Source organism: Cenococcum geophilum, assembly GCF_001692895.1.
Source record: "Cenococcum geophilum 1.58 unplaced genomic scaffold K441scaffold_17, whole genome shotgun sequence".
NCBI lineage: Eukaryota > Fungi > Ascomycota > Dothideomycetes > Gloniales > Gloniaceae > Cenococcum > Cenococcum geophilum.
This window is the reverse complement of record NW_027137575.1, coordinates 1,881,611-1,894,828: the sequence shown is the minus strand read 5'-3', so window position 1 is coordinate 1,894,828 and position 13,218 is coordinate 1,881,611. Positions and strand designations below refer to the sequence as shown.

Genomic DNA, 13,218 nt, shown 5'->3' with positions numbered 1-13,218 from the left:
CATAAGCTATACGGAGGGCTATAACCTATTAAAATACTAAAGAGACTATAGGAGGTTATATTATAGGACTTTATTATTAAGTTACTAAAATTAAGAGATCCTATTACCAGATAAGATTATAACGCAATCTTAGTAATANTAGACAAGCTTATAAAGTGGGGATACTTTATAACATGTACAGAAGAAATATTAGCAGAAGATATGCTAAAATCTATATTAAAGAAGTATTTATAAGACACGGAGTACTAAGTAAGATTATATGGGATAGGGATCTAAGATTCGTAGTAGTATTTTAGGAGGTATTCTTAGTAGAATAAGGAGTTAGGGCAGCAACTTCTACTATATATTATCCGCAGACAGATAGTTAAATAAAAAGATTAAATTAGACACTAGAACAGTATCTAAGGCACTATATTAATTACGCATAAAATAATTAGGTATTGTTATTACCAGTTATATAGTTTATATATAATGCAACACCTTAAAAAGGAATAGGCATATTACTATTTAAGGCAAATTACGGGTATAAGCTAAGAATATTGTTATTACTATAGTAAGCGAAGAAAATAAGTAGCATAGCTAAAGAAAGAATAAAGACGTTAATAAATCTTTATATAAACCTTATAGAATTAGTAAAGAAAGTATAAAAGAGAATGAAAAAGTACTATAACGCTAAGAGATCTAAGGGACCAGATCTTAAGGAGGGAGATAAAGTATGGCTACTATACAAAAATTTCAAAAGTTAATAATAAAGTAAGAAGTTAGACTATATTAGACTAGGACCTTTTAAAATTACGTAAAGGATTTTATTAGTTACGTTTAAATTAAACCTACTAGCTAAAATAAAGATCTACCCTATATAGTATATTATAATGCTAGAGCTAGAGCTAGCATATAGAGATATTAAGCTACTAGTTTATAAAGTAGACACGTATAAAGGATAAAAGGAAGATAAATAGCAAGTTTTAAGGATTGTTAGTTATAAGGACATTAACAATAAAATATAGTATAAGGTTAAGTAGATAGGCTATACTAAGACTACCTAGAAACTACTAAAAAATTTAAAAAAAAATATTATAGGAAAGGTATAGAAGTATTAGAAGAGATTAGGTTAGGTAATATTAATAAAGAAGAATCGCCAAAGAACGAGTTACCTAAGGGGGATTTAAGAAGAGTAGTTGCCGAACTACTTAGATCTATTTCCTTCTCTGTTAAAAGAGAATCCGTTTTTTTATTACTAAGTTCCTATAGACTCTATTTTATAAGCTTCTACTCCTTAAAATGGACCTTTTTATAAACCTTCTTAAGACGGATTAACTAAGCGGACGCCATAAGATGAGACTTAAGGGCCCGTTGCTAAGTATCAGCAGCCTCCCGTTCTGCGTTATGGGAATAGTATAACTCCGCCAGAGCAACGGATAGTTTATTATCTAGCCACGTAGCAATAAATTAAATATAAGACCCTAAGACAAATTAATTAGGGAACTAGATAACTATTAAGAGTAATAGGTCGCGTATATTTAGTATTAGAGATAGAGCGAACATCATAGGACGAATAAATATTTACTTTAGTGCACTCTAAATAAGAGGACGGTTGTTGTGAAGATAGGTTCGCTAACGTAATATAAACTAATACCTTTTTTAAACAACGAGAATATAGAGACGGTATAATCTCACTAAGAGATAATATCGCAGCAACAGTGCAAATGCGACAAGTAGTTAAAAAAGAAGAAATTGCTTTAGGTATAATAAGTAATAATATTAACTAAATTAATTAGATGGATATTATACCTCTAGTAAATAACTTAGAGATATTAGGAATCTTTAAGGACGAAGATAAAGAGGAGGGAGATAGTGTTATAGACGCTTTAAGTATAATATTATAACTACTTAGGGAAGAGTTAGAAGAAGCTAGTTAGTTAATATAAGTATGGTCTAAAATAGAGCTAATAGAGCTATGTAACGAGGAATAGTAACTAAGGTTACGTGACGTAATCTATATAATCTATAGGATCTATATAATTTATAATAGAGCAGATAGAGTATATGTATATTACGTATAAGAAGGATTTTATAGGAGTATAGTTATATATTTAAGGACCCTTAATCCCTACCTAGATAGTTTCTTCCTTATAGTAATTCTTAGAATACAATTAGAGTTAATCTATTAGGCAACCACTCCACTAGTTGTTATTACTTGTTGACTTTTATACTTGCATTTCCTATATACCTAGCCTAATAACGAGCCTATCGTAGTTCCTGCTATAAGGTTCCATTACACCTTTCCTAGATAGGTAATAACGGTTTCCTTTACCTAGTTATATTCTACTCGTCTAAGCTTATACTATAAGAGTATAATTATAAGATCTATAATAAAGAACTCCTTATAATTATATAAGCGTTTAAAGAATTTTAACTAGAACTCTCCTTAGTAGAGCCTAACTAGCTAACTAAAGTCCTTATAAACTATTGCAACCTTAAGTACTTTATAACTATAAAGTAGCTAAACTAACGCTAAGTATATTAGAATAAGTTCCTCTCTAGTTTTAACTTTAAAATTATATATAGATTAGGAGTATAAGGTACTAAACCTAATAGCCTAATACGCTGCTTATAAGACCTTCCTTAGTTTAAAGATAACCCCTATAATTAGTTCTAATAATAGATAATCCTAAAAGCATAAAATTTAGCCTTAGGCATACTACCTATAATAGAGCTAACTATACCTTAGCTTTATACTATAGAACTAAAGTTACCTCTTAAAATTAATAAGCTTATTACTATAGTATATAACACCTCTATTAACCTATTACTATATTAACTTATTACCATAAAGACCGCTAGCGCCTATACGCTGCCTACTAACCTCTAAAGCTTAGGCTAGATTAATATAGCAGCCTTAAAAGTAAAAGAGAATAGGCTCTATTATAGAGGTTACCTATTTATCCCTAACTTAAAAAATTTATAACAATAACTAATCTAAATAGCCTATAACCTATAAGCTTCTTAGCCGATACTACTTCTAGCCAAAAATAATAGACTTAGTTAAACGCTTTATAGGCGCCTACTACGGTTATAAGTATATTAAGGCCTTTAATACAAAGTACTAAGGATTACTATACTCTCTACTAGTACCTATACAACAATAGGCAGATATTGCTATAGATTTTATTATTAACCTACTACCCTATAAATAACACGGCCGTACCTATAAGAATATCCTTATAATAATATACCGACTTATAAAAGAGCGCCACTATATCCTAACTAAAGGTATAGCCGTTAGCGATATTACTAACGCCTTCCTTTATAAAGTTTACTAACTATATAGGTTACCTAACTTAATTACGTCCGACTAAGGTATATAATTTAACTCTAATATATAAAGACGAATCTGCTAATACCTTAGTATCTCCGTTAAAATGTCTATATCCTTTTACTCTAAAACTACTAGGTAACTAGAAAACGCTAATACTAATATAAAAGCGTACCTATAATAGGTAGTTGCCTATAGTTAAAATAACTAGGTATATTACCTCCTACTAGGTAAATTTATAGTAAATAACTACGTCTTAACCACTATAGGACTTACCCCGTTCTTCGCAAATAAGGGTTATTACCCCTAATCTAGTATAGAGCCACTAGAACCTATTAATAAGAAACTACTATATAAAAAACGCCTTAAGATACTACTTACTAACTAATATGCAGACTATATAAAAAAATCTACTTAACTACTATAAGGGAGAAATGGCCTAGGCTTAAGTAAAGTAGGCCTACTTTGCTAACCACTATAGAACGCCACCACTAGAGATATATGTTAGCGACTAGGCACAGCTAAATATATATAATATCTCTATATAGAGGCCTATAAAGTCACTTAATTATAAGAACCTTAGCCCCTATTTAATTAAATAAGTTATTAATAAGGAAGCCGTATATAAGCTAGAACTCCTACTTACCCTAGCTACCCGTAGGATATAGCCTATATTTTACCTATAGCTACTATACCTTTATTAGCCTAACCCCTTACTAGGGTAGATATAGCTTAAACCCCTACTAGTATTAATCTAAGATAAGAACAAAGACAAGAACTATAAGGAGTGGACTATTAAATAAATTATTAACTCTAAATACTTTAGTAAAGGTAAAGGACGACGGCTTTACTATAGAGCTATATATATAGGATTTAATATAGATTAGCCAGAATAGTAACTATAGGAAGACTTTAAAAATACAAAGGATCTAATTAATGACTTTTACTACGCAAACCTATAGAAACTGGGCCTAAGCAGAGATTTTATACCTAATTCTTTATAGGAGCCCTTATAGAGTTAAACCGTTATATATTACTATATAAAGGCAAATTGCTATTAGATTGCGGTAAAATATAATTATATAACCGGAATATTATTAAAATATCTAGGAACTTTAACCAGCGGTTAAAGTTATCTAATTAGTTAAATTCTTAGATGCTAAGCCTTATTATATAATATTATTTAAAACATTTAGTAATACCCCCCTTTTTTTCTTTTCTATACCTTAAGTGTCCCTTTTATATATATATAGTAACCACAGCGTCGCCGGAGCTCCGCCTCTATAGGAGGGGGGATAATATTATAAAACCCTACCGCAGGGGCCTCTATAGGAGAGCCCCGTGCTTTTATATACACCTCGCGTATAGCTTATATTAGCTACGCGTAGGTATATCACCTCCTTACGCCCTTAACCCTTACGGTTAATTACGCAATGTTTTATAGACTCCTTAAATACATACGCTCTATCGCCACTGCCCTCGTTCCGTAACATTAAGAAACGGCTAGTATTAGCTTCCCTATTTGCCCTTTTTGACCTAAAACGGCCTTTAATGCTAGAAACTAATACCTTAAACGGCGTAATAGCTAGTGTTTTTTCCTAAAAGTAACTAGATAGAGAGTGGCACCCTATTATATACTATTTAGAGACTATAATAGATGCTAAGCTAAACTACTATATCTATAATATAAAAAATGCTAGCTATTATCTCTAGCTTCTAGCACTAGCGTATATAGCTAGAGGGGACCCCTAAGCCAATTAAAGTAGTTTTAGATTATAAGGCCCTAGAATACTTTATAATAACTAAAGCCCTTACAGCCTAGCAGGCACGCTAGGCGGATACCCTATCTTAGTTTAACTTCTTAATTATATATAGACTAGGCGCTATAAACCATGCGGACGCTCTTATAAGGTATAAGCAAGACCTAGATAACTAGACGGCTATAAAGATCTTATTATAGACCTAGACGCTACTATAACTAAAATACCTTAACCCCTAGATATAGGTAGAACTAAGCATAAACTCCTTAGGCGCTAAGATATATCCTATTAACTCCTCTAAACTTAACCTTATTAATAAACTACTATAGGCTAACTAAACAACCCCCTCTCTATAGGAGTACTGTAAAAAGGTAAAGAACGTTACTAGCCTATAGTCCCTTAAAAACGGACTACTTAAGTACTAGGAACGGCTAGTAGTAGCTAAAAAAATAAAACTTATAGACCCGGCTTATTGCCAAAGCTTATACCTAAGTCTCTACGGCCTACCCTAGAAAAAATAAGACCTATAAGATTATTAGTAACCGCTACTACTGGCCTAGAATAGTTGCGGATATTAACTGCTATATATAGAACTATAATAACTGCCGCAGATATATAATTCCACAAGATAAAACCCTAGGATTATTAAAACTACTCCTAATACTAGAACGCCCCTAGTAGTATATCTCTATAGACTTTTATAAACTACCTATAGACTGTAATAGATATAATATAGTTATAATTCTAGTTAACTACTTTAGCAAACGCCCATTCTTAATCCCCTATTAAAAGAATATTAATACTAAAAAGGCGGCCCAACTATATATCTATTACGTCTACTAAATTTACGGACTACTAGATACTATTATATCCAATTATAGGCCGTAATTTATTTTGGCTTTTTAGAATAAGTTTACCTAGATCTTAGGTATTAAGCTAAAGCTTTTTATAGCATACTACCCCTAGATAAATAGTTAGACGGAAATTATAAATTAATACTTAGACCAGAGACTTCGGCCCTTTATTAACTACTTCTAAGATAACGAGGCTAAACTACTACCCCTAATAAATTATGCCTAAGCGACCCTACCTTATAACTCTATAGAATTTGCCCCTATCCAGCTAAAAATAGGCTACTTACCCCACATAAGCTTTAACTAGGAAAAACTAAAAGGATCCTAGACTGTACGCAAAAAACTATCTTATAAAGAAGCCTAGTAGTACGCTAAGCGCTTAGAAGAAGCCTAAACGGTAGCCCGTATAAATCTAGAAAAGGCCTAAAAATTAATATAATAGTAGGCAAATAAGTATAGGTTATTAGAGAGCAAAAGGACAGAAATAAATTGCAAAAGGACAAGGACAGGTGTTAGGATTTCTTATAGTTTTTCCTACCGTTTTCTTATTCCTTAGTAGTTATAGTAATTTAGTTTACTAAGGAACTATAAACTACTAGGACATAGCTACTAGTACATGTTAAGCTGCCTAGAAAGGATTCATGTATATAGAACTATAGCGCCATAGCCTAGAGGCTGCATGCGCAGTATTATACGTAGTATAATACAACGGACATAAAAATAAAAAAAAAGTATAGGTAAGAGCCTAACTTTACCGTAGGAGATATAGTCTAGGTTATAATAAAGAACTAAAAGACGGAACGACCTAGCTATAAGCTAAACTATTAGATAGTAGGACCGTATAAGGTTCTTAAAAAGATAGGCAACGTGTATAAAGTAAAGCTTCCAGATTTAATTAAAGTTTACCCTATTTTTTCTCCGGATAAATTACGGAAAGCCGTAAATAACCTATTACCTAGATAAAAGAATAAACCTCCCTTACCGATTTAAGTCAATGGCGATAATAAATAGGAAATTAAAGAAATACTAGCCTGTAAGCTTGTAAGGGGGAATGTTAAAATATTATATTAGTTAGAAAGGGTATAACCTAGACCCCACTTAGTACCCTATATAGAACTTTATAGGTAGTCCCTATAAGCTTTAGAAATTCTATAGTCGTTACCCTAATAAACCCAGACCCCTAAAGTACCTTAACGAGTAGATAAAATGCTAAAATAGCGAAGATAATAAGCTGCCTATTAAGCATAAAGATAAAAATACCCTATAGATATAATATAGACGTATAAAGCCTAAGGGCAGGCTTTTTTAGAGGGGGGGGTAATATTACGGCACTAGTAGAAACTGGTGGATTGTAGCTAATAAATATTAGTAGATTATAGCGGATAGTTGCAGACAGTTATAAACAGTTATAGACAGTTTTATACAGTTCTAGATAGTTGCCGTCATATAACTAGAGGATCGTATATAACGTTAAGCGGCGCCGCCCTCTATCTCCTTTCCTTTCTTTAGCTTTAGATCTTCGTTTATAGACTACCAATTGTATAGGCTTGCGCGTACCTCTTGCCGTGCTTGTACCTTAATTAACTAAGTCGCTAATAGGTAAAATTCCTACCTCTTAAAAATAGCTTATTTCTAAAGCTACTTAGATTAAGAATACTAAAGACTCGGAGATTATTTAAGGAAGTAAAAGGAATAAAATACTAATAATAAAGAACCTAGGACTAGACCTAGCTTTAATAATAGGGGTAGGTCCTAACTTAATTACTTTATAAAAGAATAACGTAAGTAGGCCTTATAGCTCTAGAGTAATACTAGTTAGCCTTAAAATAATAATAGTCGGAAACCTAATTTAAATAGGTAGGGAAAGCTACTTATCTATTTTAACTGCTATAAGGAAGGCTATAAGAAATATTACTACTTAGAGAAGAAGTAAAAGTTAACTTAGCCACATAAAAAAGAAAAAGCCTAGTAGATCTTTACTCCCTTATATTAGGCTAGTAAGAGAAAGATAGAATAAGCTACCGTATAGTTATTCCTATCTCTATTTAAGTTAATAATAAATAGGTAACGCGAGACTACCTTACAGACAGCGGCGCGGCTATAGGGTTTATTTCTTAATTACTAGTAAATAAATTAGATTTAGACCGTGTTAAAGTTCATCCAGTGTAAGATTTTGTAACGTGGCGTATTTCCACACTCCCGGAGCTTTCGGCAACACTGGCCGAGCTGTATGCTCGGAGCCTGCGCAGCGGAGGACGTAGAAGGGCGGAGAAGGCTGACGAATTTTTTCCCCCCTTAATTGGGGGGTTTTTTTTTCTGTATACACGAACGCCTCGCAGGAGCTCGGAAGTAAGGGGGGGGTACTGTCACGGGACTCACACGTTCTCACGTCCCTGCGCGTTTTGACGTTCTTGACCCGTGCTCACGTTCGTCCCGAGACACCTACGCACGTTCCCCTACAACCCCTATATATACCCGTACCTGGCACACGAAGACTCTTCTTCTTCATCCAAATGTCTTTGTATCAACCACGCATAGTTACGCGTACGTAGCCTTCTTCAATTACTACCCTGTTTAGTACATTGTATTCCAGCTCGTGCCCACTTCCGTGACACGCGATGCGAAACGATTTATATTGCGGTTCCAAGGTATACTAGAAAATATACCTCTATAAGTCTATTCTTTAGCGCTTATCTTTGCACTAGAAAGAAGTATTATACGGAAGACGTTCATGGATTATAATCTAGGGTGGTTTAGCAGGCTACCGAAAGTAGAAGATAAATGGGATGCTTGCCGCAACACGCTCGAGGGCCATTCCGACTCGATTAACGCCGTCGCCTTCTCGCCGGACGGCCAGCTGGTAGCGTCCGCATCTGCCGACAAGACTGTACGGCTGTGGGATACGGCGACGGGGTCTTGCCACAGCACGCTCGAGGGCCATTCCGCCTCGATTCGCGCCGTCGCCCTCTCGCCGGATAGCAAGTATCTTAAAACAAATAGAGGAAATATTCCTCTTCCTTTAAAATCTTCACATACTCCCCCCTCTCAATTAGAAGAGCTGCCTGCTATCTTCGTACAGGATCATGGACACAAAGTAGCCGTGTGCCAAAACTGCCCGTACACTGGAGACGCCCGTAGGGGATTCTCTGCTTACTAAAAACTTGTTCATTCTATGCCACAAAGTGTTCATATGACCAAAACGCCCCTGCGGGCTCATACGGCGAAAACGTTACAATCCGCACAAAGAACATGCGAGCATTTCCACAAAGGCCTTGAGTTTCCAATTTTCATACCAAGCTGGGATCGATGGAAGCGCACAAGTAACCTCTATCCCTACGAAACGAGACCCCGCATGCTAAGAAAACCTCAACACACTTTGCGCGCACCGTCTTTCACAGCTACTGTCTAAGCGACAGCATCTACGGAGCGAGCTAGATCGCTATACAGAGACCTGTCCTACGCAAGCTGAGTCGAATATTACGAATCCGATTGAGTACTGGCGCGGCCAGAAGACTACCTATCCGATACTGTACCGTATGGCAATGGATCTCTTTTCTATACCGGCGATGAGCCCAGAGTGCGAGCGGAGGTTTAGCGCTGTTGACGACGACGTTACTGACGATCGGAACCGCCTACAAGATGATACAATTGAGTCGCTGGAGCTACAGAAGGATTGGCTGCAGAAAGGCTTTGTGGGCATCGCGATTAGGGCCAAACAGCCTAGTACTATTACTACGGAAGAGCCTATAGTGGTCGCAGTAGATGGGGCACCACCTATAGTAGTAGGGGAGTGACGCGCGACGTAGGTAAGCACTCCCTCTACTTCCGGCTATACAAATTTCCTAATTAGGATATCTTGGCAGTTCAACTGACAGTTTTCAATCAGTTCGGGCCTATAGGCAATCAGTTCCAGTTCAAGTAGAGCTTTCGGCCAACCAGCTACAATATGACGTCGGAACTGTAGCTGGTTGACTGTTGGGCACGCTGTTGGAGACGGAGAACATGGCTGTGGACTGAGGCGAGGTAGGTAAGGCGTTTTCTTCGTTGGTCTCCTGTGGGGAGTGTGATGGTTGGGAATATAGATAGGGGGATATGGTCACCGGCGACTATTGAGGTGTTGCCTATGGGATCATCAATTCTGCCTAATGGGATTCGGATTCATGAATGAATTGATTTACTCGTGGCACCCACTAGTAAGCAGCGCTTACTAGTGGTCCCGGGCTCAATGCAACAACCGAGCTCAATGCAACTTTTATATTTGTATGGCGTCTCATACAAAATCAACCTTTTTCTAAGTTGAATAACTTAATAATACTACATAGAAATTATATAAGAATTTAAAGGCTTATATATAATCCTTTAAAAATCAATAACATAACTTATTTAAAGCTGATATTTATTATATTTATTATATTTCTATACTTTTTATTATTATATTTTATTTAAGGCCAGTAAATACTAAAACTTCTATAAAATAGAAAATTAATATTAAAATTAAGTTTCTTTATACTTATTTAGGTATAAAAAAAAGAAGTATATATATTTAATAATTTATTATAGCGTTGTTGTTAAGTTATTTAACTTAGAAAAAGGTTAATTTTATATGAGACGCCATACAAATATAAAAGTTGCATTGAGCTCGGTTGTTGCATTGAGCCCGGGACCACTAGTAAGCGCTGCTTACTAGTGGGTACCACGAGTACTCACAGTTTCACTTTTCATTTAACTCCATTAACTTTCGTTACACTGTTAATGAGAATTAACCGTTGCTAACCGTAGTTAACAGGTATGTCCAATTCAACAACCAACAAGCCACGGAATAGTTCAAAATCCGAAGGCTGTACTGGAAGTATCTCGAATGAACAAATAGATTCGATTGATTTTCTTCATTTCTGTTGGCGAGCACACTATATATACACTCTACTGCGTGACAGCAGGAGGGTTAATCCTTTTGCTGCTCGGAAACAATTCCACTTCCCACTATCCCAAAATGATTTCTTTCCATTGAGCGCCCTCATCCACCGCCTCGTTCCAGTCACCTTTACCTATCGATCCGACTGCAACGCGCTCGGCCCATTGACCATGCCATTCAATTAGCATAGCTTTATATCTCCATCCATCTTCTTCGTCTTCTTTGCCGTACTCCGGTCGCTCATCTCTGCCTTCACATAGCAGAATGAATTCATGCTCTCCGGGAACGTTCTTCGATGCCCAAATCTCGTTCAAGAAAACGATTCCAAGCTCGCGACGACTCCGACCGAAGATACCCGCTCGGAAGAACTTGTTCGCAGGGCCTTCTTCATCCGCGGGACTAATCGGTGTATCAAGCTTGAAGGAGACCAAGACCGTCCAGAACTGTAAGAACCCAGATCCAGAGTAAGGATAGAGGATATCTTCGTAATTTTCCGGAGCGCTGACTAGAGTGCGGGGAGTTGGTCTTGTCTTTGAGCAATCGAAGGGAAATCGCGGCTGATTGCTGGCTCCGTAGAAATTTCGCCTATTGGAGACTGCACCTTTATCGTGCCTCCAGAGAAGGGTGCAATCTTCGGAGTCATGAGCTGTACGTTCATACCAAATTATCCAGGTCCTTTGTCGCTGTGCTCTGCGAATCTTCTTCGTGCTCCGACTGTACCAATCCCATATATGCGACCATGATCCACCTCCCATCCAACCCATCCACGACCAGCTTGGCACAAATCCTCGGCGCTCTTGTGGTCCCAAGGGATCCCACAGGAGAAACCAATCGAAGTATGCTTCTGGAATGCCATGGCACAAATTTGTCTTCAAGCCTCGAGTGGTGTATCGGGAAATTCCAGCAAAGGCATTGTAAATATCTGACTGGTACGTCAGAACTCTTTCCGAGAAGTCTTGGAACAATCCTTCAAACTCTCCAATGTCTCCTGATCGTTCATTTCTTCTAGGTTGATCTCCGCTGAGACCATTCTCATCTTCGAATACGATGTCCTCCCTCCACTGATCGGCTCCAGAACACCTAAAGATTACTTGTCCGCCAATGAATACGAGGCTCCGCCGCGAGAATATATTTTCTTGGTATCTACTATTGGTCAGCTCGACGGAACAGGAAGGCGACGTGAGCAGTGTACGTACGTCCAACCCCTCTTGTAGTAAACCGCATCCTCAGTGTAGTTCTGATACACCTCTTTGAAGGCAAGGCGGAAACCAGGCGCAATCTCCTCAATGATCTGGCTACGTCCCCGAGTATCGGGTCGCACACCCGGAAGCCCGACGTATGCATCGTCACCTGTCGCCGCTATGATCACCAAATATGCCGCTCCATAGACGAGGTCCATCTTCTTGATAGCTTCTTTCTTTTCGTCTGTCTCGTCATCTTGAACGATGCACAGAGAATCGGCCCATAAGTATCGAATGCCAATCTCTCGCGTCACTTCCATAGCATCCCTGATCGTCGGCGGAATTTTACTGAGATATTCTGGTTTTTCAAACGCTCTAGGTTGTTCCAAAGACGCAACATTCCCTCTAAGTGTTCTGAAGAACTCTCTCCGGCCCCATATATAGCTCAATGCGACATACTTACTTCCACTCTTTGGTCTTACAAGGCATTTCTCTACAACATCAATGCACCGAAAAGCAGGAACCTCATCCGCCGGGTGCTCCTTCTCATGCTCCTCAATCATAGCTTTATTACATGCCGCGCCATGCTGAGATTTGCAAATCGACATCCAGTTCCTTACGATATCAAAATCAATTTTCTCCTGCTCGACCAGCCTCACCAAAAATGTCTTCTCACTCACCGGGGCATCATTCGCAAGTAACGTTATCTCGGGAAACATGTTCAACCTAACTTCTCGTACAAACCCTCCGCCAACCTTCTTTGCATAAGGCCTCAAGACCCGAATCTGAGGGATGTGGTTCCAAGGTTGTTCGGGGTCAGGGATAGGGCCGTTGGTATTCCAGCTCATAACTACACAAACGGGTTCATCATCCTCAAAGTCCGGAACTTTAGTGCCTCCGAGTGAGGCGATGACGAGTCGACAGAGTGGGCAAAACGATTTGTTTCGGATGGAAGTGACTTGTCCGAGAGAGATGTCTGCTTTGTCGGGTTTGTTTTTCTTTTGATTTTCGCTCTGGTGGACAATGAAGCGTTTTGGGCCCAATTTGAGTGCTTTGCAAATATCGCAGAGCTTGTCTCCGGGCTTTGCCAGACCGGAAGGAACGGGTAGGAGTGGAGGCATTACTATGCGGTTGTCGTTCTCATCATCTGTGGACTCTTCGGATGCGGTTTCCCAGTCTTCGTTGTCGGGCTCGG

General features: G+C 37.7%; 2 protein-coding genes across 2 annotated transcripts; one reads left to right on the top strand and one right to left on the bottom strand.

Moving 5' to 3' along the window:
• Positions 1–8,409: 8,409 nt before the first annotated feature.
• Positions 8,410–9,277, top strand: K441DRAFT_81832 (WD40 repeat-like protein). Its single transcript, XM_067654474.1, has 2 exons — positions 8,410–8,578; positions 8,636–9,277. Exon 2 carries the CDS (start codon positions 8,662–8,664, stop codon positions 9,085–9,087), a length of 426 nt encoding a protein of 141 aa, XP_067504922.1. The 5' UTR covers positions 8,410–8,578; positions 8,636–8,661; the 3' UTR covers positions 9,088–9,277.
• A 1,506-nt stretch (positions 9,278–10,783) lies between these two features.
• On the bottom strand, positions 10,784–13,218 carry K441DRAFT_635149 (HET-domain-containing protein). Its single transcript, XM_067646424.1, has 2 exons — positions 12,039–13,218; positions 10,784–11,985 (listed from the first exon to the last, which is right to left on the bottom strand). Exons 1-2 carry the CDS (start codon positions 13,142–13,144, stop codon positions 10,911–10,913), a joined length of 2,181 nt encoding a protein of 726 aa, XP_067504921.1. The 5' UTR covers positions 13,145–13,218; the 3' UTR covers positions 10,784–10,910.